The 25182-nt window shown below is 41.9% G+C and overlaps 1 protein-coding gene across 3 annotated transcripts in view; it reads left to right on the top strand.

Moving 5' to 3' along the window:
- Positions 1–431: 431 nt before the first annotated feature.
- grp (serine/threonine-protein kinase grp) overlaps positions 432–25182 on the top strand; it is a 30946-nt gene continuing 6195 nt past the window's right edge. For 2 of the 3 annotated variants that reach the window (XM_076184207.1, XM_076184209.1), the window contains exons 1-6: positions 432–608; positions 17836–17974; positions 18068–18216; positions 18336–18475; positions 23183–23308; positions 23400–23529. In XM_076184207.1, coding sequence (XP_076040322.1) covers positions 17901–17974; positions 18068–18216; positions 18336–18475; positions 23183–23308; positions 23400–23529 — 619 coding nt within the window. In that variant the 5' untranslated portion in view covers positions 432–608; positions 17836–17900. Of the gene's footprint in view, positions 609–677; positions 824–17835; positions 17975–18067; positions 18217–18335; positions 18476–23182; positions 23309–23399; positions 23530–25182 lie in introns of those variants that run through there. The other variant, XM_076184208.1, reaches the window with a different exon arrangement.

The raw sequence follows: 25182 nt of genomic DNA on the forward strand, positions 1-25182 counted from the left end.
GGTTATGTATAGAGATGTGCCTTATTTGCTTATTCACAATTTTTGGGTGAATGTACGACAGTTTTGTTTAAAAGTACGTAGTTTTGAATACGACCCGGAACTTGGGAATAATAATAGTAATGATAGAAATATAAAGCTCACAAATCATGCATGTTATTAAAATAATCAAAAGTCTATACTGTTTGCTTCCAATTAACTTATATGTGAAAATGTAATAAATTCATTACAATATAAAGAAAATGATTACATGGTCATAATAATGCTGAAACTTTCTTTGTTCATTTAGATTGTCATATTATCAAAAACTTTTCTTGAAATAGAGAAAAATAAACTAAACATAATTTCCTATTTTACCATAGAACAATTATGTATTAGAAAAAAAAATTGTATATAATTCTAGCATTACTATTCTTATGACCTCAATAGTACGGGTAGATGGCGCTAAAGTCTACAGTCGGCGCCAAAAAGCTCAGTCAGCGTGGCTTTCATTTATTCTCAGAGGCTACAGTGGTATTTAGAGCTTACAAGTAGCCATACAATGAGTTGGTGAAGTTGCCGAAGAAGATGTTTTGCTAACCATGTGCAAGTACAGCTAAATGGTAGCTGAGGTGAGTAGCAGTTCTAAATTCAATAAGGAATGCGTGGGGCCGGGGGTAGTGGCATTCCTTCCCGGGTTAGGCCTAAAGTGCCCCACGTGTTATGTACTTGGAGACCGATACTTCCCATTCTAACGTTAACAAAGCAAAATGTGCGGCGTTTCGTCAATGTCTACATGTACGAGGTCGTAGGAGAAGGCCTCAGGAGTACTAATAACGTGCATGAGGTAAGTGAAATCATGTGATAAGGTTGGAATAAAGGTGAATTGAGCACTGCCCCTTGGCAGGTGGTGAACAGCTGAGATGGGCAGAGGAGAAGGTAGCTATGGCCACGCCGGTTTTCTTTGCCCAGGCATTTCCTAACACTTCATCGTTCCCGAGTTCAGTGTTGTAAGTTGCTGCGTATTTCAGGTGAAGTTTAGGTTCTTAAGGGAGCACGTTCAATGTATTGTAAAGATTGGGCATTTTCGGAGGGGATTAGAAACGTAAGTGCCCTCCACAGAAATATGGTAACCCTGTTGTAGCTACACGGTGCTTTCTACTTAAACAGTTGCCATTGTAGTAAGTCTCTGTAAGGATTAGACCACTTCTCTTGTCCACATCATTCTTTAGATCAAAGAATAAGTAATATGGAAATATAACTGGCATTGATAGCAAGGTATTTAGTGAAGTACTACAATTTGCATGCTCACATGGTGTGCAGGAGTTGGTGGACGTGCTCATAATAAATTTGATTGATTTGGTATGTATGTTAACCTTCTGCCTTTGAGTGTTGGAATTGTCAGCAACATTGTGTAGGGTTTTCCACATTATGACGATTCTTGAAATTCATGAATGGATGTAGGATTTAGTAAAAGGTTTTGTAACTTGTAACATACATTAGGTTTGGTAAATCTCGGAATCACTCGCTGATATTTAACAAAGTTTGCATTGTCCATTAGCACCTAACATTGAAAAAAATCTTTCAGATGCATAGAAAGTATGCGACTGGAACAGAACCCAAGGTTGTATTTGCACGAGTGCACTCGCTTACTTGGTTTACATGAAGAGGTTCCGAGGGCAGTCCTCATAGCCGTTGCAATGTATTTTGTACACCCAAGTGTAGGTGCTATTGTTGATGAAATATCCTTACACAAATAAGGTTAAAATCGTTTGGTTATATCAAAGGGGGTATAGTCTTTATCTTGAAAGAAATCTGATAAGATTTGCCACAATAAATGGATGATGGAGGACATGGGCTTGTAGAATGTAGGCAAGTTCAGGTTCAACACAATAGTCTGTCTGGGGGGACACCACTCCCATGTCAGCCTGACCCTCACGTGTAGCTGGTCTGCAATTACGTTTATTGCCACTCCTTATGAGGTCAGGTCATGTAGGATGAGATGCATCTGGGGTTTTGCATAGGAATGTGTCTAGCTTCCGTGGTGACTCCCATTAGTTCCTCTTGGAGACAGTTGAAATCTGGGGCAGGTACATGTGAAGCTTTCCACCTGGAACATAGGATTCCTATGCATATCTAAAATATTTATGCACAAAATGTCCAAGATTCCTTTGGATATATGAAATGTCCTCTAAGCATGATAGAAATAGATACTTTTGGAGGCTTTGCACAGGATCCCCCATGTGCACCCAGATTCTTAATGCTAATACCAGGATCTGCAGCTAGACCTTGGATTATAGCCATGGAAGAAGTTGAAGACCAAACTGATGTGCCAAGAAATGTTGTTTGCCTCTGGTATAGCTTAAATAGCACATTTAAGAGAACAGTGCGAGATACTTGGGAGTTTAGTCTTGCCCTAAATCCAGGAATAGAGCTAACAATTGGGTTTCTTTGGCAGTAGTTAGATCCACTCTAGACTGGTATATTTTTGGTCTCTGTCCAATAGAATGCATGCTGGTTCACTAGAATCGGTACAGAGAAATGATGCATGGACTCTGACTTCACCTTAAAAAGATAGGCTTAGCATACAGTGACGCCTGCGTAGGCGTCATGGGGAGCAAGTGGGTACACGAGGATGCCGATGTCAGCGTCGTGATTATATTTATTGTAGTCATACCTGCGTTACCCACATACTCTGTAAACTGGCTTCATCATATTTTCTATGGTTATCAAAATTCACGGGTGAAAGAACGAGCAATAGAGCAGCGACTTTATTTTTTATAATGCGAGTATTATGACGCAACATCGCATGTCTGGCAGCTGATGCTGCCAGACATGCGATGTGGCCCGTATTGAAGGGGTTAATGCACACTAGAAAGATGGAGTGTGGGATGATCTTGAAGTATGTTAAAGTGGATCAAAGGCTTTTTAACAAAGGTGATGCAAACAAGGTCATGTTAAGACAATGGGACAGGACTCACAGTATTGGGTTGAAATTGGACAGATTAAAAAAGGAAATGGGCAAGAACTGGTTTACTGATAGTGGTCAACGAATTGAATTGACTTGGTAACAATAGTGAGCACTGAAACTATCAGTTGGGAATGACAGGTGGTAATGGACATAGAACTGCTTAGTGTAGGCAATAGTCTTGGAGGCACCTTAGTTCTTATGAACCTATGGTTGTTGCCAGTACTTGTAGCTAATGATAGAAATTGGTGTATGGTATGCATTTTCCGTGCATTTATTTATTACTTGCATTTAATAAAGGAGGCCCCTTTGCAGCAGTCATTTGCTTTGGTATGCATTTTCAGTGCATTTAATAAAGGAGACCCCTTTGCAGCAGTCATTTAAAGCAAACCCTATTTAGCCACTATTACTAATCTGTAGGGTTCTTGTAAAGATGACCTTGTGTTCACCTGGTATAAGCCACCTATCAGGCAGTACCCCCAATCAGGAATGTGGATGTGATGAGCACCCTAATGCAGTCCGTCAAAACGTGCAATACTATTTTGGGTGAAGTTATCCAAATCACCTAATTTGATTTGACTCGAAGCACCAATAAAACATACACATATAATAAATAACACGTTTTATGGTATTCTATCAATAAAATTGTCACCGTATTTACCTGACATAAATTTCAAAGAAATCGGAGTGTTTGGGTGGTGGCGTGCTTGTGATTTTTTGTGCTTTGTGCAACTAGGGTGAGGTGGCAGCACAATGCCTCTTTACCTAATGGCTCTTATTCGAATTAGTTTGTGAAAATGAGGGAAATAAACACTTCGTATTTTCCTTGACACCTTCCATACAATGACAGGTATTTGTTCAGTTTTGCACTTGGATGCAGTATAGTAATATAAATTTTGTAAATTATAGTACATGAATGTAATGTGTGATTTTCTTGGGGGGAAAAAAAATACCTTGCTACAAGCAAATGTACTAACGAACAAAGTTGCTAGCATAGGATCGGGATGCCATCTTCTCTGTCAAGTGATTGTCATCTGCCTGGTCTAGTTGAAATATCAGTTGCAAGGTGTATGGCCTCAGTACTTCCAGCAGTACCTCGCAAGGTACATTTTCTTAAAGGAATGTTATGGAGCTGAAATCCATGCATTCCTTCAAGCTGCAAGAACCCTATATATCCTGCAATCTGGGTGATTGAACAGCATGCCAATGTCTCTCACGAGGACGATCCGAATGACCTATAAATTGCAGGTACTGTTTTATTTAACATGGGTTAGACTAGACGAATTTATCATCCTTTCATTTCTTTGACCTCTGCATCTATCAGAAAACATGGCGTACCATTTGTCCAGCACGACTTCGTTACTTACAAAATCTGTTTTAGCAACTTTTTTTTATTTCTGCCAAGAAAATTGCATATTAAGTTGATACTTTATAATTAATTTTCTATTGCTATATTGCATCCAGGTGCAAAACTAAATATTTCCCCAGTGACGTTTATGTAGGCGTCATGAAGTGCGAGTATATGAGGATGCTGTTGGAGTCTTGATTATAATCAAGACTCCAATTCACTGTGCAACAAAATTTTGGGATTTTTGTTTATCTTAATTTTTTATCGTTTTTATATGTAATTTTGTTCGCCGATTCCAAAAACCACCTTGTTTTTGTTCTAGCATCAATAGTTATCTCATAAATGAAGAAAACATATTTTTATAATCATCAATTTAACCAAAATTTAAAAATCTTTTGACCAAAAAAAAAAAATGGTTATATAGGTACTACATATATTAGAACAAAATGGTCTCGTAATACAACAAAATCACCAGAAATAAGAATGTCAGGTGTATTTAACACTTTCTACTACTGAAATTGAGAAACACAATGACTAAAAGTGAACGCTTGAACGTGCTTTTCTTTTGTGCACAGTCGGGGCATCTCGAATCAAACTCCACACGTAGTACCCCGTCATAGATTCATTCCATCTTCCTTGATATCGCTTCTCCATAGTCAGAATGTCGAAACCGCTCACCATGCTCCTCACTCACGTCTCCCAAATTTTCTGTGAGGAAATCCAGGTGCGAATGCAAGTAATGTAGCTTAACTGACATTCTGCAGCCAAGTTTTCTATAACATTCAATTAAATTTTCTACCAGCTCGTTGTAGTTTTCACATTTTTTGTTTCCCAAAAACCCTTTTACTACCTACCAGCCGAAAAGCTTGCCATGCATTTCTTTCAACACTTGACATTTTGTTTTCCAACTCATCAGATGCCAACATCTGTCTAATTTGTGGCCCAATAAAAATGCCACCTTTGACTTTGGCCCCAGACAAGTTTAAAGACTTCACTTTGTGGGCTTAATGCTTTCATAAATTGTTTCATAAGCCCAAGCTTTGTGCAGTGAAGGAAGCAATATTTTCTCTTTGAATCGGAGCATTGTTAAGTACATTGTGTGTACTAGGAGTTAATTCACTTGTGACAGGCCATTCTCTCCTGTGATAGTGTTCTGCATGTGCTCTGCTGTCCCAATGAAACACTTAGATCCCTTTACAATAGTGTGTTTGGTCTGATTGGGGCTGATGATGATCCGCAGACAAAACAGTCTGGAGTCAAATGGCAAGATCTGCTTTTGGTAGCCGTAGCTATACTATCTGAAAAGACAAAAACACGTGCTATATCAAAGGGCATTAAGCATTCACTTGCTAACTAGATTACACAGTGAAATACCTAAGTAATTACAAATATAGTAACATAACAATAGAGAATTGAACACATGATCCACAAAAAGTAACCTAAGCACTTCTCAACGTAATGTACCTCACTATATGACAGTTCAAGCAACACTGACGTATTCTTGTGTGCTGCAGCTGTGCTCGCATCATCCCTACGAACAAACAGTATGCACAATGTAGCAAATGTTCTGTTTAGTAGAGAAATTCCGAAAAATTGCAAAATAAATATGAAAATGTGTGATATTGCTTTTTTCTCAAAAAAATGTCGACACTATGGCAAAACCAAAGCCATGTTCATAATTGGCATGTCAAGGTTACTATTTTAACATTCCAAACTCACAAACTGTGTGCTCAAAGTGGCAAATGTCCTTAGAACAGAAATTCCGAAAAATTGCTCTATAAATATGAAAATGTGTGATATTACTTTTTTCTAAAAAAAAAAATGTCGACACCATGGCAAAACCAAAGCCATGTTCATAATTGGCATGTCAAGGTTACTATTTTAACATTCCAAACTCACAAACTGTATGCTCAAAGTGGCAAATGTCCTTCTTAGAACAGAAATTCCAAAAAATTGCTCTATAAATATGAAAATGTGTGATGTAGCTTTTTTTCTAAAAAAAAATATTGACATTATGGCAAAACCAAGGTCATATTCGTAATCAGCATGTCAAATTTAGTATTCAAACATACCAAACTTTACATAAACAAAATTTTGTTGCACAGTGTTATGTATTGTGGTTGTAGCTGAGTGACCTCAATATTCTATGAACTGGTTTGAACATAATTTCCAGTTATTAATATTCAGTGGAAGGATGAGTAATACAGCAATGTATATATATTGATGCATAGATGTTATACTGGATTGTCCACACCTGTTTAGGGCTCAATGAAAAAGTGCCCTCTAAAGGAAGGAATTAAGTCTAAATTGAGATTGGTGCACCGTCTTAAACATTGGGTGTTTAGGGTTCCAGGTAGCTGTTCCAGCAGAAAAAAAAATGTTTGGTACTTCTTGAAGCAAGGAACAGCAGTTATTTGACCTGGATACGAGTTGCCATTATGTTCGTGCATTACTGTACAACCTGTCTTGGCAGATTATGTAGGAAGTTAGTAGATCGGATTGAGCGCCATTTAAGTTGGCAATTGGATTTAAGTTATTGAATGTCAACCAATTCCACATGTTCAGTCATCCCTATATCACAGATCTACTCTGCATCTCAGGTGTGACAGTACATTGGAGTTCGCAACTGGCTGGTCATCCTTAATACTGTTGAAAGTGGTCCAGCACCAGTTAAAACCAATTTGTACAAATATTACTTCATATATTTTACTGTTTCAACTGATTTGGATTGGGAATGTTCTAGCTGGGATAAAAAACTATCAGGCCTCTGGTATGGCACATGTCTGCTATCTTTATTTGATGTCTGGTAATAGGGAGTGAAAAGTAACTTGAGATAGCAAATGGTTATGTAAAACTTTAGATTATGGATTACTGAGATAGTCACACTCAATATGTGATGAAGAGAATACCTGGAAATCCTTTTAAAGATGGTGGTGATTTGCAGTTTTGTAAAGTGCATCATCTTGTAGGTGAATCAAGACCATATCTAAATTGTCAGACAACCATGTTGGAGGAAAGACCAATAATAGACAAGGACTTGAGACAGTGAAATGCATACTTGCCTGCCACCATAGAATGGTGTGTGTATATATATATATATCTCAATCTCACTGAGGAGAAATGTAGTAACATGTGTAAATCACAACTAACACCAGTTGGATGAAAAAAGTTGAGTAAGCGAAATTATATATTTCCATTACTAACTGCAATCCTCTTCAGTAGTACCATACTAAAGTGTTGCAGTTAGCAATCGAAACATATATATATATATATATATATTTATATATATATATTATGTATTCCTAATCATAATTGTAACATTGCTCATCTGAATCTGTTGAAACTTGCACATTTCATGTAAATCGATAACTGCATCATTTAAAGTAATATACTAACAAGTAATTGGTGTTGGACATTGCTGGATTACTATGAATTACCTTTGCACAATATAGGGGATTTATTTGTACCAAGTCGTGTAGAGCTAATTTATTAGAAGGGATCACTAAACAATTTGGAGGCTTTGGCACCTCAAATGACCACAAATATAGTCCAGAAAGATGGCTGCCCTTAGTGTTGCTGGTGTATGCTATGCATTTGGAAAGGGATGGATATACCCCTTACCTCATGAATTTATGGGAAAGAAGCCAGACATTAGTTTGTTGTTACAAGTGTTTGGATATGCAAGAATAGTGCTGGAGTGCCTAGTGATATAATTGATTTCAATGTATGCTGCAGAAGCTTAAGAATATGAAGCATAAGCATTCACTCTGATTTATAGGATGTGAACTCTATAACTATTGTGACAATGTATTGTGGGAGATTCAACCAAATTAACCAAATATAGTAAAGTAACAAGGGTGTAAGATCAGTATGAACCAGTGTTAACATTATTTAAAAATGGAAATTGCTATATACTATTTCAAGGAAATCAAATGCAATCAAGGTTGGAAGCTTGATTCTCGGTTATGGAAGATAATATAATTTTGATAGTTTGCTTTCTTCATGCAGGGATGCTCAACCCCATGAATATAATGGCTCCTATGTAGGTGTCATGGGGTATGCGAGTGAGTATTCAAAGATGCCGGCATGTGCATCCTGATTATATTTTGTCGTAGCAATGTGACCCCTGCATTCTATGAATAGGCTTCATCATGGTTTGTGGTTACATTCATGTGAAAGAGTATTACAGCTGTAACTACAATATGCATATTGTGATACATCATACTTTAGCCTGCTAATGTGTGCTCGAATAATTGACTTGTATTGAAGAGGTTAATTGCCTTGTGTTGGTAGAATCCTTCAAGCCCGGTAGTGGTATTTAGACAATCCCACATATCCGTGGGAATAAGTGTTTGTTTGTGGTAGCTTATCATCTGAAGGTAGACAAGCATTTGCCAGTTCTTGCATTTTCATTTGTGAAATATATTAGCTGATGTATATCTTTGGGCCCAGTCCTGAGACTACACCTCCAGAAGGTGAGGAAGAGGGTTGTTTTCAGCGTGAATAGTCCACTGCAGGAGTGGCATATTCTGAGGGATACAGCACATTAGGTTGCCAAGTGTACAGTTATGTATCATAATACTTGCATTATAAAATGTAAAGGTACAGCTGGTATACTTGTTCTTTCACCCTGAATGACCTCAAAATGTGATCAACCCTGTTCAGAATACAGAGATCACTGCTATAAAATATAATCAGGATGCTGACGCCAGCATCCTTGTTACTTGCGCCTCATGTCTATATAGGTGTCATTGTTCTAGGTAGGCTTTTTGAAGATAGGCAGCTGCACTAATATTGCAGGACATACAAAGTTGCTAACCAGAACATAGATGTGAAAACAGTTTTTGCAATCTTGGTTCCTTTTGTTTAAAGAATATTGCCAAACCAAGATATACAAAGCCTACATAGACATTGGCTAGGGCCATTGAGAGCGTTTGCAGGCCTTAGGGAACTGGTGAAGGAAATTAAGAGTAGCCCAGAAGAGTTGGTAAATCCATGTAGACCACTTATGGAGGTGGGGTGGTGTGGGTTTGGGTGTGGAGGGGTTATTCAAAGCATTGGGAGTAAGGCCATCTGAAGCAGCTCTGGAATTTCCTGGGGACAGTGCTGGAGCTGCTGTACAGGCAGGCTCTGGTGGAATGAGGGCCTTAGGTGGTGGTTATGGTGGTGCTTCTAGGGCAGGTAGAGGCAGCTGGTGGTGGGGACATGACAAGTACTGCATTACTGGACACAGGCTTGTAAGGGAACGTAGAGGTATATCTTTGCATAAACTTCCCATTTCTGGTGGTTACACAACTGGAGTTGCCCACATGAATTACATATTGGTCAAATTGTACTTCTGCCACAATGCTGGTCTTGTCCTATTATGTTGGGGTATATGTCTGTCCAGTTTTGTATGCAAAGTCGCCAGTGACAAGGAGACAGTTGCTAGGTGTTTGCTGAGCTACTGCAATCTGTTCTGGAGGCCTTCCTCTCTGCCTAGTAGCCATTTCCAGGTAGGGTGGAGGCTCAGTGACCAGGGAGGATGGGGATGAAGTGTTGGGCGATCAGAATTGTGCTGTGTGGGAGAGTTTAGTTTCCTTGTTGGGCTTGTTTGTTATTGGACCACGGCAAGGAGTGAGTACGTGTCCAATTCACCGTTGGGGCCCAGTGTTGTTGGTTATTATCAATTTGGTAATTTTCATGCCTATTTGTGCCCTGTAGTTGCCATGAGGGTAGGCAGTAGATTATGGGTGTTGACTAATGTCCCAGTTCTTGAAGTTGTCGCAGTTGGAGAATTCAGGTCTACCATTACTGGTCAGGTTGTTGCTGATGCCAAATGTTTCTCATGCCTAAGACTGGTGATTAGCCCTTTAGTGCCCTCATTGTTGTTCTACAATGGGCCGGTAACTGTATCGGCCAACTAGCAGGTGACTGGATCCTGGTGGGATGGGTTGTGACTGCTCCATGAGATTGATCTGTGAGCAGCAGGACAGAAGTCATGGCTATAGTAGACGCAACGAGAACTGGCTGCCAAGGCGGGGTTAGGGAATTTCCCGGTATTGCCACATCTCAACAGATAACACGGCTCTCTCTCTCTCTCTCTCTCTATATATATATACTGTATATTTATCCATGGCTAGAACGTGCGTGTGGATGCAATGTTTTCTGAATGCAGTGTGGGGGCGTGGTCAGAGAAGGGATAGAGTGGCAACGTCGCTCTCTCCCGCACATATGCCATGTCCACGAATCGAGGAAACGAAACCTTTGTATAGAAAACATTGCTTTGATTTATACCTCAGTGGTGGTGTGACAAAAAATTATAATATATGTGGCAACATTATAAAATCATAAAATAAAGTTTAAAATAAAATAGAATTATAAAATAATTATATGTGGCAACACGGGGAATCTCCGTGCTCCACCCTAACGGCCAGTTTTTGATGCACCGAGTATAGTGGAAGATTACAAAGACAGAGCATGCCGACAGGAGACCTTTTGGTCCATATCTAGGTCGGATGCAAAAAATATCATAATAATAAATAAAAACTGTAATGTAAATAACAAATAGAATAAACGCATAGGTATAGTTAAATAATAAACAGGTAAATAGTAAATGATAAATTGACATAACTAATAAATGAAAATCAAACGGACAAATGATGAAACAAAAACAAGTAATATAAAATAAATCATTATCATTACAGCATCTTGATTAGGTGTGTATCTAAATGATTCTTAAAGCTTTGAACTGAACTACATTGCACTACCTGTGCAGGAAGTTTATTCCATTCATTAACTACACGGTTGGCAAAGGGGTTTCTACCTACTTCCAAATTGAATCTATTTCAGGACAGTTAGATTATTGTTTGTCTGATAATCATTCAGTGTGAAAATTTGTTCACTTTTGATGTCAATTCCCGAATTTTAAAGACCTGTATGAAGTCACCTCTGAGTACGCTTTTTCAGTCCCGAATTTTAAAGACCTGTATCAAGTCACCTCTGAGTACACTTTTTCAGGGAAAACAGATTCATGTTTTAGTCTATTTTAGTATGATTTTGATATTTGGAATCTGTTTTGTGGCTCGCCGTTGCACTTTTTCCAGTCTCAATGTCTTTAATGAGATTCGGTGACCATACGGAAACGGCATATTCCAAATGTGGATGAACTAACGATTTATATAGCTTGTTAATGAGTGATGGACTTTTGAAACCATGCCTCTGCACATGCTGTTGTGGAAAAAATGCCCTGATGAGCTGAGTAGTGGCTGGAGCACCTTGTCATGGAGAGAGGGAGGGTTGACAGCATGATCATATAGGATGATTGTTGTGTGTGGTGGCCTTCCCTGAAGTTATGGTTGTCACAAACCCCAGGAAGGAGTTAAGACAATATCTGGGTGTCCTGTCTTCAATGGTTAACCACTTCAGTACGGGACTTAAATCTCGCGGGCAGCAGCCAATGCCAGCCGTATGACATAACGTAATAATATTCGCATCATAAAATATAGTCACCGCTTATATTGATCGTTCTCTCTTTCACCCGCGAATTTTGAAAACCACAGAGAATGGGATTCAGGGCGCATTTGGGAGAATGTAAAAACACAGGCGACTACAATAAATATAATCAAGACGCCGATATGGCAGTGTCGCGAATCCACTTGCTCCTCATGACGCCTACGTGTGCGGCACCGTATGGAAGGGGTTAATAGCAGTTTGGTCATGGTCTCATTGCTGGTTACAATGTGGAATCCCAGGTCACAGATTGTAGTGCCTGGGCTGCAGAAAATCTGCTGTTGCTGTGGAGTCTTGATAGGGACTTGCAGACATATGGCTTGTGAGTGCAGATATAGTCCAGGAGTGTATGTGACAGAGAGCATGTAGATATCAACACTGTCCTGAATAGTGACTGATATTGCCAGGGAAGTGGATGAGTGTAGGCTTGCCAACTGGGTGGTATGCCATTGGCTGCTCCACTGTACACCTGGTACATCCATCTTGTATTGGTAAAGGAGTTATTTCCTTGTGATTGTGTGGGCATGGGCTTGGTATGTTCTCAAAATTGGTCACCAAAGGATTTGTGGTCGACATCAATTGAGGGCTGCACAGCCTAGTACAAAATGACATGCTTTCTCCAAGGCATCAATGACCATTAATACTTCACCTTCAACTGGAGAACAGCACAACTCGGATGCAGAGGTGAATATAATACCAATGAGTTTGACCTTCCATCCAGAGCTTCATCAGATGTTGTTAGGTCTGCTGAGGAAGGATTCTACATGTCCGTGAGACTATTTGGCAGTTGCTCCCTACAGTCATGTCACAAGTATATATCTGTACATGTGTTGTGCAATGTTGCAGACACCTTGCACTAAGAGTCCATCTGATCCTGGATAAACGCATTATCAGTTGCAAAATTGTAGTGTACACAAAATTTAGGTCTGGACAGGCTAGATATTAATCTAGTGTACATGCACCTTTACAAAGGTGAAGCGTGTATGAAGATGCAAATTCATTCTGGGAAAGTTTGCAGACTAAGAATTGTATGCATTTTACAAGGTTATCTTTGAAAAGTTTAGATCAATCCATTACTCTGGGTGTTTAAGATGGCTTCCAAGAAGCTGGCAGCAGCCACTAGCCAGGCCTGTAGGTTATGGTGGGGCAGTTTTGTCACAGATAGTATAGAAATGGGTTTCCTTTCAAATACCTTGGTATGTTGTGTTGGTGTGTATAATTGTGTACTATGCAGTTTTTATTGTATAGGGTGACATGTAGCATCCTGGATGTAGTCATCCAGCCACTTGTGGTAACTTAGAATGGCTGGATGGCAGCTCCAGTGCTGCATGGTGAGTTGGACCGTCTTCTTGGAAGTGGATTGAGGGGTGGATTTTGGGGTCAGGCATGCAGCAGTGTGTTGTCTTTGTTGATGGAGCAGTGGGCGATATAGTTGTGTATGCTTCTGGAGTTGGGTGTGTGGTTGTGAAGGAAGAAGTTTGTACGATGGCGCTATTTGGGTGTTTTGAGGTTTCTTGGTGTGTTGGTGTTCTGCTGTGGGCTGTGTTTGTGATGGCTGCAGAAAGTGTTTGTGCTCTCGAGGTAATCTTGACTTTGTGGACTAGTTTCATGGATGGTCTGTAGGTGCTGTATTTGTACCCAGTAATTATCCGAAAGCCCAGTTCAATAGATTTTGTTTGGACCTTTGAAGTTAAATTCTATTAACCACTAGAATATGATAGTGCCTATGTAGACATCATTAGGCAAGGGGTGAGGATACGAGGATTCAATACAATGGCCACAATATCAGTGGCAATAACAGTGACAATATTTTGATATAAAAAAGGGGGGGTGGACATCTTGTATGCCAGGAGATATGGTACCTGCTTTATTCTGCAGTTGACTGCAGTAGTGTAGTATTAACTACTATATTCCATCCTAGTGCTAACATATTTCTTCTGATCTTTTGGATGTCATTGACCACAATTGCATGTTTCACTGTAACATATGTTTATAGTTCATTCAATGTACTTATATACCAATAACAATGGTATATCCCCAAAAATAGGTGGACTGCTAGAGTAAAGGACTATACCTCCTAATAACTTTCTAGGAAGACCATTTCAGATGTGCATATACAGAAGCATGCATGCATAATAAAAATAACAATTTGCATTGAATTTTAGTTGTATGGTTTAACTGTTTCTGCATAGTTTGTGTACGTGGTCCTCCACATGCCTGTTACAATATATACAAGTGGTTCTACCGAGTTAAAGATAATGTTGAAGATAAAAAGTATAGCATATAGGCTACATTTATTGTTGCACTTTCTGCTTCCATCAGAACATTGTTGTTTGGTGGCAATGAAGGTGCTAGATTAATGTCCACTCCAAAAGCTTAATTTCAAATTGTTTTAAGTTCATTGGTATGGCTACATTTTCTGTTGAACTTTTTCCCTTAAGGTATAGTAGGTTCTCAACATTCACGAGGATTGAGCACCTCATAAGAGTTGAGAATTTGCAAATGTTTGGTGCACATATTAAATGTACACATACGTAACTAAGTTTTTCTTTGAATAAGCTTAAGGGGGCCGTCGTGCTTGAAAATGAACTTCGTCAATTATGATCGAAATTTCGCTAATTTTTAATGTTCACCACCAATTTTCATATCATTTGGTTGAAAAACAATGAAGTTAATAAAAAAACGTTTTTTGACCAATTACAAATTTTCTATCTCCTCGTTTATCCATTGACTGAGCATGCTGAAAAAAAAATACCAGAAATGCTCTATAGCAATACCTAAAAAATCATCGTACAGTTTTTGGAATTTCCTTAGTTTAATTTTTTATATATATACAATATATCAACTTGTATCACAAAAAAATGAAAAACCCCACAATAAAAAGTTTGCAAATTTATTCAGCTTTCAAATGATCCAAACCCCATTAAAATCGGCCAAGTATTTACGGAGATAGAAAAAATGTAGAGAAAAGGGTAGTTTTGAGATATTGAGCTTTGAAGTTCAAAATACATTACCCTGCATTTTCATTTTTTTTATATTTCATTTATATATATATATAATTTTTTTTTTTTTTTTTTTTTCTCTTCTCCCTTTCTTTCTCTGCGACAATCTTCATGCATTCTGTCATTCACATGTTATAAAATGTAGCTGGTACCTGGTCCCCCCTTTTACGAGGTATTAGGAGCTCGGAAGGCGAGGGTTTCAGGAAGTGCTACCTCCCTCATTGTCGCCAGGTTCGCTTACTAGAAAGCTCCCGGCTGGAAATCGGAGCTGAACAAAAGTTTTCTCTTCCGCTTTCTGTCCCTTTTCGTTCTCTTTGTCTTGTTCCTCAAGTGCTTTTGTAATGATGGGATTGACTCCAACCAAGTGAGAAAGAAGATTGTGTCCTTCCAAAGTTATGATCAATGACAGTCGCTCTTGTGACGAAAAGCACCGAGCGTTTTATTTGAAGAGGCACGTGATGGTACGTCACGCATGCTTGATGTTTGTGGTGATATTTGAGAAACGAGGATATGAGGGATAGAATGGGTGTGAACACGCACAGCTTTAGCGAGCCCGTATGCGCCCAGCCGCACTGCTATGAGTCATCTCCAGTAATAACCGAGGCAGAAGTACTTTCTCAATAATTTGATTCAGTTTCTTAGCTTTCATGAAACACACGTTTCTTCTTCGAATGTTTAGGTATTCTTGAAATGATTATAGCTTCAAATAAAAGTAAATAAAAGTTCTCCAAGGAGCGACAATTCGCTTTCTCATCCTACTCACAATAATTCTCTCAGTTCACTCACGAGTGCGAACTATCCCTGTGTAGGACATGTTTCCAGCTAGTCTATATTAGTGAATAACAAAATCGCATTTGTGCCATTTTTACTGCGATGAAATAACTTAGTCGAACATATGTGCAGCGAAGGTGTACTGGGAAGTGGGGGCGGTCAGAGAAATAGCCATAACGCCTTTATTTTTTGGTATTTCACTGAAATATTTCAGGACTGGCTTGCCAAAGGCCACAACTGCCCCCTTAACTCTTACAGCTCCAAAAAGTGAAATATTGCACATGTTATGGTTCAATAGCAATAAATACATGTAGATGAAACGACTCCACTTCCGTCAGTTTTGTCACACTTTCTTATAGTCATGCAGTTACTGATGATGATTTACTGGATGAGATAATGTGGAGCGACTTCATGAGTAGAGTGCCTGAGTTAAGGTTCAGGTGGGACCATAGGGGTAGCAGCTGGCTTCCTTGTGAAATACATTTTGATTGGCAACTAGTTTCCTCTTCACGTCATCAAAGTCTTGTAAGGAGCAATGCTCTTATCAACATTGCTCCTAACCTTTAATGTTCTCACCATTGATGGATTTGTCATACAATAATTGAGTTGTCATCCTCGTTGCTTACCCCAGCATTTAGAGTGAGAGCTTGAGGGTAATCAGCCGCAGCAACATGATCTTCTCTTCTTCCTCACTGACAACACAAACTAACAGTTGATCATTATTTCAGGCGCATGTTCTTCAACAGGTTCCCTCGCCTCATAATCCTGCATGTCCTTGAACCATTCAACTAGCCTAGCTAGCTCAATCTTCTGCACAGCATCATTAACCCCTTCGTTACAGTGACGCCTACGTAGGCGTCATGAGGAGCAAGTGGGTACGCGAGGATGCTGATGTCATCTTGATTATATATATTGTAGTTGCACCTGCGTGACCCCCCATACTCTGTAAACTGGCCACAGTGCCCTCCAACAATTGACTGTATTGGGGGGGGGGGGGCAAAATCTTAAGGCACTCCTGCACAATTGAGAGGCAGTCGGCAATAGTGAATTCTTTTCCAGTATTGAATGACTCGTCAGTTTGCATCCCATGCAGCAATGCCTGTGTGTGTAATAGGCTTTGAAGGCAGCTATCACACTGATCAAGAGGCTGTGTGAGGGAGGTGGTTTGGTGGCATAAACACAACCTCAGTGTTGTCACACATTCCATCAAGTGACACTCGGTGACCTGGAGCACTATCTGGGAGCAGGTGGATTTTATTTGGGAGGCTCTTGTACGTACGCCTATACCTCCATCAGGAAACTGGTGAAACCAGTCAATAGCGATGGTGTTGGTTGTCCGTGCTTTTATGTTATGCATCCAGAACACCGGCTGCAAGTTCTTGTTGCATCTCTTTAAGTGCTCCGGGGTTAGCGGAATTTAAATAGAGACTGGGTTAATGGTGTGGCCAGCAGCATTAGCACAAAGCAGAAATGTGCTTTGGTCCTTAGCAGCTTTGGAACCTGGCACACTGTTCTCCTACTTGGCGACAAAGGTCCTGGCAGGCATCTTCCAAAAAAGACCCATTTTATTCATATTCCATACCTGCTCAGGCTGTATCCCTTATCTTCAATAATTTTCTTCAGAGCGCCAGGGAATGCAGCTGCCAAATCACTATCTGCTGAACATGATTCCCCACACATTTTCAAATTGGTGGACTGATGGGGGCGATGAGGGAAGGTGGGCAGTGACATGGAGATAGGGTGCTTTATTTTTTTGCACGAATTTTGGTGGGTGAATGAGGGAGGGTTGTGGCGCGGTGATGGGCTGCTTTGTTATTTATTTGCATGAACTTTGGTAAACATGTTTGCTACTGGAAACTTGGGAATGTTGAGGGCCTACTGTACTTTTGGTCTGCTCCCCTTCAGCTATTCTTTGCCATCTTGTAACTACTTTTGACACTTCTCCCCATGGCTAGCTCAGGTTATTGGTGGCAGTGGAATTGTAAATATATAAATGAATGCACATGCACTCAAACACTGAAGTTATGTATGATAGATTGGAGGGCAAGAGCCAGGACACCACAAATGTTGCTCCAGCATACAAAGTTCGGTAAATGCAGAACTCTTCCATCCCAGCTTGGGCCCCGCTGTGATGTTCTTGCAACAAGTAGTTTTGGTGCAAGACTGGAATGTGCCACAATCCAAGTAAACTTAATATGGGAAGGGCAAAGATTGGCTGTAGGGGTAAATATATTGAATTGTCCACTTGTATGTTAATATTTTATGTATTTCCTTTGCAGGGAATGCTGGAGCTTTGGAGACGTGTGGATGGGCCGGTGTGTGGATCACTGGCACCTCCCACACCATGTCAGGCACAGTGACGCAGTTTGTAGAGGGCTGGAATGTTGTCCAGACCCTTGGTGAAGGAGCGTTTGGAGAGTAAGTTGAAAGTTGCTTAAACCGAGTATTTTTCAAGTTATTGTAGAACAAATCTATGTGGACTAGGTTTGTTAAAACAAAAAAACTTTTCAGGGTGAAGCTGCTCATAAACCAAGATTCTGGTGATGCAGTTGCCATGAAAACAGTCGATTTGGTTAAACATCCTGATGCTACAGATGCAGTTCGGAAAGAGATCTGTATTCACAAGATGCTGAAACACCAGAATATAATCAAATTTTATGGTATTTATATTTATCTGTGTACATACAAGTTTGTCTTCATGATTTCATAAATTGTCAAATATTTGTCTTCATGATTTCATAATTGCTGTAGTTCACATTATAGATGTTCTTGAATTCAGGTAGTCGTCGAGAGGATTCTATGCAGTACATGTTCTTGGAATATGCTGCTGGCGGAGAACTCTTCGACCGTATTGAGCCAGATGTTGGGATGCCAAGTCATGAAGCTCAGAAATACTTCAGGGAGCTTATTGATGGGGTGGTAGGTATTCTATGTAATCATTAATAACTTGGTTGTCAAAACATAAGAATTTGGGATTTAAAGGTGTAAATGTTACCCAAGAGTCAGATGACATGCAGTTATAGACGTGTGCAGTTAAATTTTCATTCCCTCTTTCTTGGCTTTGCTTACTGTCACATTCTCATTCACTTGTTCACTGTCAACATAGTTCTCATCCATTTGCTCACTTGTCATGTTCAGTCTTGTTCACTTGCTGTCTTTCATTCACTGGTTCACTCCATTTCAGTCTAGTTTATTCCCACTCCCTTTTGTCATTCACTATAGCTAACTGTTACATAGCTTTATTGTCTAGATACAATGACAAACTTGGAATTGTGTATAGATTCCACCAAGTGCCCAAGTGTCATTCTTGTTCAAAAGTTGCTCACTGTCTTCATCCCAACCCACTTGGTCTGCAACAGATTCTCATTTCACTCGTGTCAGGTTTGCTCACTCACTCCCTGTCTACCTTTTTTTCCTGTTTGCTCAACCTCTTATTTGCCTCGTTTTCTTGGCGACGGTCTGCCCCGTTCTTTTGATCACTTGCTCTATCTGTCTCATTCTCCCATTACTATTTCCCATCCTTTTTTCAGGTAACCCCAATGTCATCCTCATGATATGACTGCGACCCCACTAGTCTATTTGTATACAAGTATATAGGGCAAGTTGTTGACTGTAAAAAGTGGGGAACAAGTATGTTTAAGAAAGGTAATGTAAGGGATTGAATTCATATCTTGCAACAAAAAATATTTAGCATACAAGATGTCTTGATGACCCCAGGGTTGGGAAGTGGTGGTTTGATAGCTCAGGAGTGGTCTGCTGCTTTCTCTTGTTGTTTGCTCCCTGTCTGCCTCATTCTCTTGTTCATTTTCTCCCGGTCTGCTTTGTTCTCTTAAACACACTCCTGTCTGCCTTGTTCTCTTATTCACTGCCTCCCTGTCTGCCTCGTTTTCATGTTGGCTCCTTCCCAATCTGCCTCATTCTCTTGTTTGCTCCCTCCCTGTCTGCCTTGTTCTCTTAATAATTGCATCCTCCCTGTCTCCCTAATTTTCTTTAAGCTTCCTTTTCAACTGCTTTATTCTCTTGTTCACTTTGTCCCTGTCTGTGTTCTTTTTCACATGTGCTATCTGCCATGTTTCTTGTGTGGTTGCTTCCTGTCTGCCTTGTTCTCTTGTTCACTCTCTCCCATCTGCCTAGTTCTTTTGCTTGCTTGCTCCCTGTATCCTTGATTCTCTTGTTTGCTCACTTTGTCTGCCTTGTTCTTTTAATTGCTCCTTATCGCTCGCTACCAGACTGCCTTGTTCTCTTGTTCCCTAGCTCTCTACCTTGTTTACTTGCTCCCTGCCTGCCTTGTACACTTTACTTGGTCCTAGTCCGCCTCATTCTCATGTTTGCTCACTCCGTCTGCTATGCTTTAATGTTTGCTCACTCTGTCTGCCTCGTTCTCTTGTTTGCTCACTCCGTCTGCCTCGTTGTCTTGTTTGCTCACTCAGTCTGCCTTGCTCTCTTCTTTGCTTACTTTGTTTGCTCGCTCCCTGTCTGCCTTGTTCTCGTTTGCTCACCCCCTGTCTGCCTTGTTCTCGTTTGCTCACCCCCTGTCTGCCTTGTTCTCGTTTGCTCACCCCCTGTCTGCCTTGTTTTTGTTTGCTCACTCCCTGTCTGCCTTGTTTTTGTTTGCTCACTCCCTGTCTGCCATGTTCTCTTGTTTGCTCGCTCCCTGTCTGCCTTGTTCTCTTGTTTTCTCGCTCCCTGTCTGCCTTGTTCTCGTTTGCGCACTCCCTGCCTGCCTTGTTCTCGTTTGCTCACGCCCTGTCTGCCTTGTTCTCGTTTGCTCGCCCCCTGTCTGCCTTGTTCTCCTTGTTCTCATTTGCTCGCCCCCTGTCTGCCTCATCCTCTTGCTCACTCCGTCTGCCTCATCCTCTTGCTCACTCCCTGTCTGCCTCATCCTCTTGCTCACTCCCTGTCTGCCTCATCCTCTTGCTCACTCCCTGTCTGCCTCATCCTCTTGCTCACTCCCTGTCTGCCTCATCCTCTTGCTCACTCCCTGTCTGCCTCATCCTCTTGCTCACTCCCTGTCTGCCTCATCCTCTTGCTCGCTCACTCCCTGTCTGCCTCATCCTCTTGCTCGCTCACTCCCTGTCTGCCTCATTCTCTTGCTCGCTCACTCCCTGTCTGCCTCATTCTCTTGCTCGCTCACTCCCTGTCTGCCTCATTCTCTTGCTCGCTCACTCCCTGTCTGCCTCATTCTCTTGCTCACTCCCTGTCTGCCTCATTCTCTTGCTCACTCCCTGTCTGCCTCATTCTCTTGCTCGCTCACTCCCTGTCTGCCTCATTCTCTTGCTCGCTCACTCCCTGTCTGCCTCATTCTCTTGCTCGCTCACTCCCTGTCTGCCTCATTCTCTTGCACGCTCACTCCCTGTCTGCCTCATTCTCTTGCTCGCTCACTCCCTGTCTGCCTCATTCTCTTGCTCGCTCACTCCCTGTCTGCCTCATTCTCTTGCTTGCTCACTCCCAGTCTGCCTCATTCTCTTGCTTGCTCACTCCCAGTCTGCCTCACTCTTGCTTGCTCACTTCTTGTCTGCCTCACTCTTGTTTGCTCACTCTGTCTGCCTCGCTCTTGTTCTCTCACTCCGTCTGCCCCACTCATGTTCTCACTCCGTCTGCCCTACTCTTGTTCGCTCGCTCCGTCTGCCCCACTCTTGTTCGCTCGCTCCGTCTGCCCCACTCTTGTTCGTGCGCTCCGTCTGCCCCACTCTTGTTCGCGCGCTCCGTCTGCCCCACTCTTGTTCGCGCGCTCCGTCTGTCCCACTCTTGTTCGCGCGCTCCTTGTCTGCCCCACTCTTGTTCGCTCCCTCCTTGTCTGCCCCACTCTTGTTCGCTCCCTCCTTGTCTGCCCCACTCTTGTTCGCTCCCTCCTTGTCTGCCCCACTCTTGTTCGCTCCCTCCCTCCCTGTCTGCCCCACTCTTGTTCGCTCCCTCCCTCCCTGTCTGCCCCACTCTTGTTCGCTCCCTCCCTCCCTGTCTGCCCCACTCTAGTTCGCTCCCTCCCTCCCTGTCTGCCCCACTCTAGTTCGCTCCCTGTCTGCCCCACTCTTGTTCGCTCCCTCCCTCCCTGTCTGCCCCACTCTTGTTCGCTCCCTCCCTCCCTGTCTGCCCCACTCTTGTTCGCTCCCTCCCTCCCTGTCTGCCCCACTCTTGTTCGCTCCCTCCCTCCCTGTCTGCCCCACTCTTGTTCGCTCCCTCCCTCCCTGTCTGCCCCACTCTTGTTCGCTCCCTCCCTCCCTGTCTGCCCCACTCTTGTTCGCTCCCTCCCTCCCTGTCTGCCCCACTCTTGTTCGCTCCCTCCCTCCCTGTCTGCCCCACTCTTGTTCGCTCCCTCCCTCCCTGTCTGCCCCACTCTTGTTCGCTCCCTCCCTCCCTGTCTGCCCCACTCTTGTTCGCTCCCTCCCTCCCTGTCTGCCCCACTCTTGTTCGCTCCCTCCCTCCCTGTCTGCCCCACTCTAGTTCGCTCCCTCCCTCCCTGTCTGCCCCACTCTTGTTCGCTCCCTCCCTCCCTGTCTGCCCCACTCTTGTTCGCTCCCTCCCTCCCTGTCTGCCCCACTCTTGTTCGCTCCCTCCCTCCCTGTCTGCCCCACTCTTGTTCGCTCCCTCCCTCCCTCCCTGTCTGCCCCACTCTTGTTCGCTCCCTCCTTGTCTGCCCCACTTTTGTTCGCTCACTCCTTGTCTGCCCCCATTTTTGTATATTCACTTTGTCAGGTTCCTTATCTTTCTCTGCTCAGTCTGCCTTGTTACCTTGTAGATACTCTGCCTTATCTTTTACATTCACTCCGTCTGCCTTGTCTTGTATGTTCACTCTGTTTGCCACATTCTTTCATACATTCACTCCCAGTCTGCCTTGTCATTCTTGTACATTCACTGTCTGCCTTATTTCTCATAAGTTCATTCCCTGTCTGCTTAATCTTAATGTTCATTCCATCTGCCTTATCTTGTACATTCACTAAATTTGCCTTGTTCTCTAGTTTGCTCATTCTGCCTGCCTTTTTGTCCAGTTTAATCATTCAATGCTTCGTTCTTTAGTTTGCTCATTGTTTTGTTCTGTTGCTTACTGTTAATTTTGCTTGCTTGCTCCCTCAGACCCTACCTATCTTTTGCTAACTCGATACCTCCTATTTTTTCATTTGCTCGATTTAGTGCCCTCCCTATCTTGTTCTTTTGTTCTCTCCCTCCTTCCTTGTCTTTTCCATTTTCTTTTCATTTCTTTTCATTTTTCAGTCCCCCTCTCCCTCACTCCCCACTTCCCTCCTGCTGTTGCATTTCTTCCCCCCTCCTCTCTTATCTTTTCTTTCTCCCTCCTTCCTCTCATCACCCTCTTCTTAACTCTCCTTGCTCCAACTCTCCCCCCTAATTGCTGTGTAGTGTATTACTCCTATTCATAGAATTGTGAAATGAAAGGAGGCTTAGATTTGTCTGTATATCTGGGATGCCTGCAAGACATGGGACAAGGTGGGGTCTTTGGTATTACCAGGATGCATGCTAAGCAACGACATGCACCAGGTGTACCAAGGGACCTCGCCTGCTCCATTCGATCATCAATACTGGCACCTCTGTAAGATAGGTTGCATGTCTAATTTTGTAAGTAGATTTGTGCAGTTAAATGTGAATGTATTTACATAAATGCAACTTTTCTAGGAGTACCTGCACTCAAAGGGTGTAACTCACAGGGATTTAAAACCAGAGAATCTCCTTCTGGATGAAGATGATAGGCTAAAGATAACTGACTTTGGGATGGCTACTCTCTTCAGGCATAATGGACAGGTTGGTAGGTTGTATTGGCTTTCAGGATAGTTGGATATAGCAATATTTTAAAGTTGAAGGATGGCAAGTAACTTTGCAAAATTGCACACAGGAACGTAATCTGGATCGAAAGTGTGGTACAAAACCATATATGGCACCAGAAGTCCTCGTTAAGCCATATAGAGCAGAACCTTCAGATATTTGGTCCTGTGGTGTGATTTTAGTGGCTCTTCTTGCTGGAGGTGAGTAATTGTTCTTTCTAGGTAAAAGGGGCATATAGGTATTATGTGCTTTTTCTTGCTGCTCTGGTAAATCGGTTACAGGTCAGGGTATATGGAAAATGAACTAGGAAGGGCAATATTTAGTAAAGATCCTAGCATCAATTGGCAGGTAGTTTTTGGACTGTTCCTATTAAATTCATAGGGAAGGAAGGCATAGTTGGCCTTGTTTAGACAAGATTAATGGGCTGTCTTGGTAAGTGCTTATGATACATTTTTGCCTTGAGCTTCATAGGTAGGATTCTCACGACACCAAGGATGGCTTTGTTCATTAGGCCCTCCATTGATCTCTAAGAAGGAACATTGGACTGACTGCTAGTGTATCACTAGTTCTCCATGTGTGAAAGTCTTGATTCTTGTACTGGGTGCACCTAATGAGGGTGTTGAACATGTACATGTGCATGTGCATTCTTACTTGGAGCTGGATCCCCAGAACATTGCTTCCGTCCCTACAATTAGGTAAACACCACACGTGTGCACCAGTGTGTGTGGTGGTGGAGGGGATTGTGAGAAATCTCACTGGTTACCACTACAGGCAAGATACTTCAGTTCCCTTTAGTATGCATAAAGATGTATGTGGTGCCCACATAGAGGTCGTGTCCCATCACCACTGCTTCATATCTCGCATGTCACATGGAGGTCATGTCCCACCACCACTGCTTCATATCTCGCATGTCTCTGAAGTGTATGGAGCGGACAAAGTTAGTCTTTCTAATTCATTGAACTCTTCTACCCATCCAATCCAAAAACTTGTATTCTTTCCCATCTTTGTAGTTTGTGGATGGTCATCAGTTCCCCTCCACATTCGGTCAAAGGCATTGCATTAAGATTCAGTACTTCTACTGCAGAGCCTGACACCATGGGCTGTTTTCTTGCTTATTGTGGGGGTGACTCCACCTCTTTCCTGACCACCATTCCCACATGAGCTTGCAGCAAGACCGAATTTCCACATTGCTGGGGCTGGTATTACCATCATTTCGTATTACAATACCCCATGACTACTTGGAGCAGACAAATCCATCCATTTGATGAGCTTGCACAACTGCACTTTTACCTTTACCCTCTCCATTCCTGATTTCTCTCTGAAAACAATCTTGTACATCGTGCTACAATTTTCCTTTTCGAAATCCTGCTTCATTCTGTTACTTCAACACCACCCCCATCCCTTGGTCATCTTAGGTTTTATTTTCACCTATATTTAGTACTTCTGCCAATTTCTTTGCAACCATTCTTCATGCTCGCATATTGGCACATCTATCCTTACATCTATATCCCACCATTTGCTGCTGCTCCCTCCTCCCATCATTCCAGTGTGTAAGCACTTAGCACTACCATGAAGCATATTCATGCATCCCCTACCACTTGCAGCACCACTGCCTTCGCCTTGTTCATCCACAACTGTCCATTCCTTATCCTCTTTAGTACAAGTTGAATACTCCTGTCCAGTGTTTGGCTGCCTGGTGTATGATTCAACAATGCATTATAAAATATGTTTTACTACTGTCACCCAGAATGTTGATGACCACAGAAGATGTGATCAAGCCTATTGACTAAATGCGGGGATCACTCGGGTACAACTATAAAATAAAAACCAGAACGCCAATGCCAGCATTCTCT

This window comes from Oratosquilla oratoria, chromosome 4, assembly GCF_046742065.1.
Source record: "Oratosquilla oratoria isolate Oo_2021 chromosome 4, ASM4674206v1, whole genome shotgun sequence".
Classification (NCBI taxonomy): Eukaryota; Metazoa; Arthropoda; class Malacostraca; order Stomatopoda; family Squillidae; genus Oratosquilla; species Oratosquilla oratoria.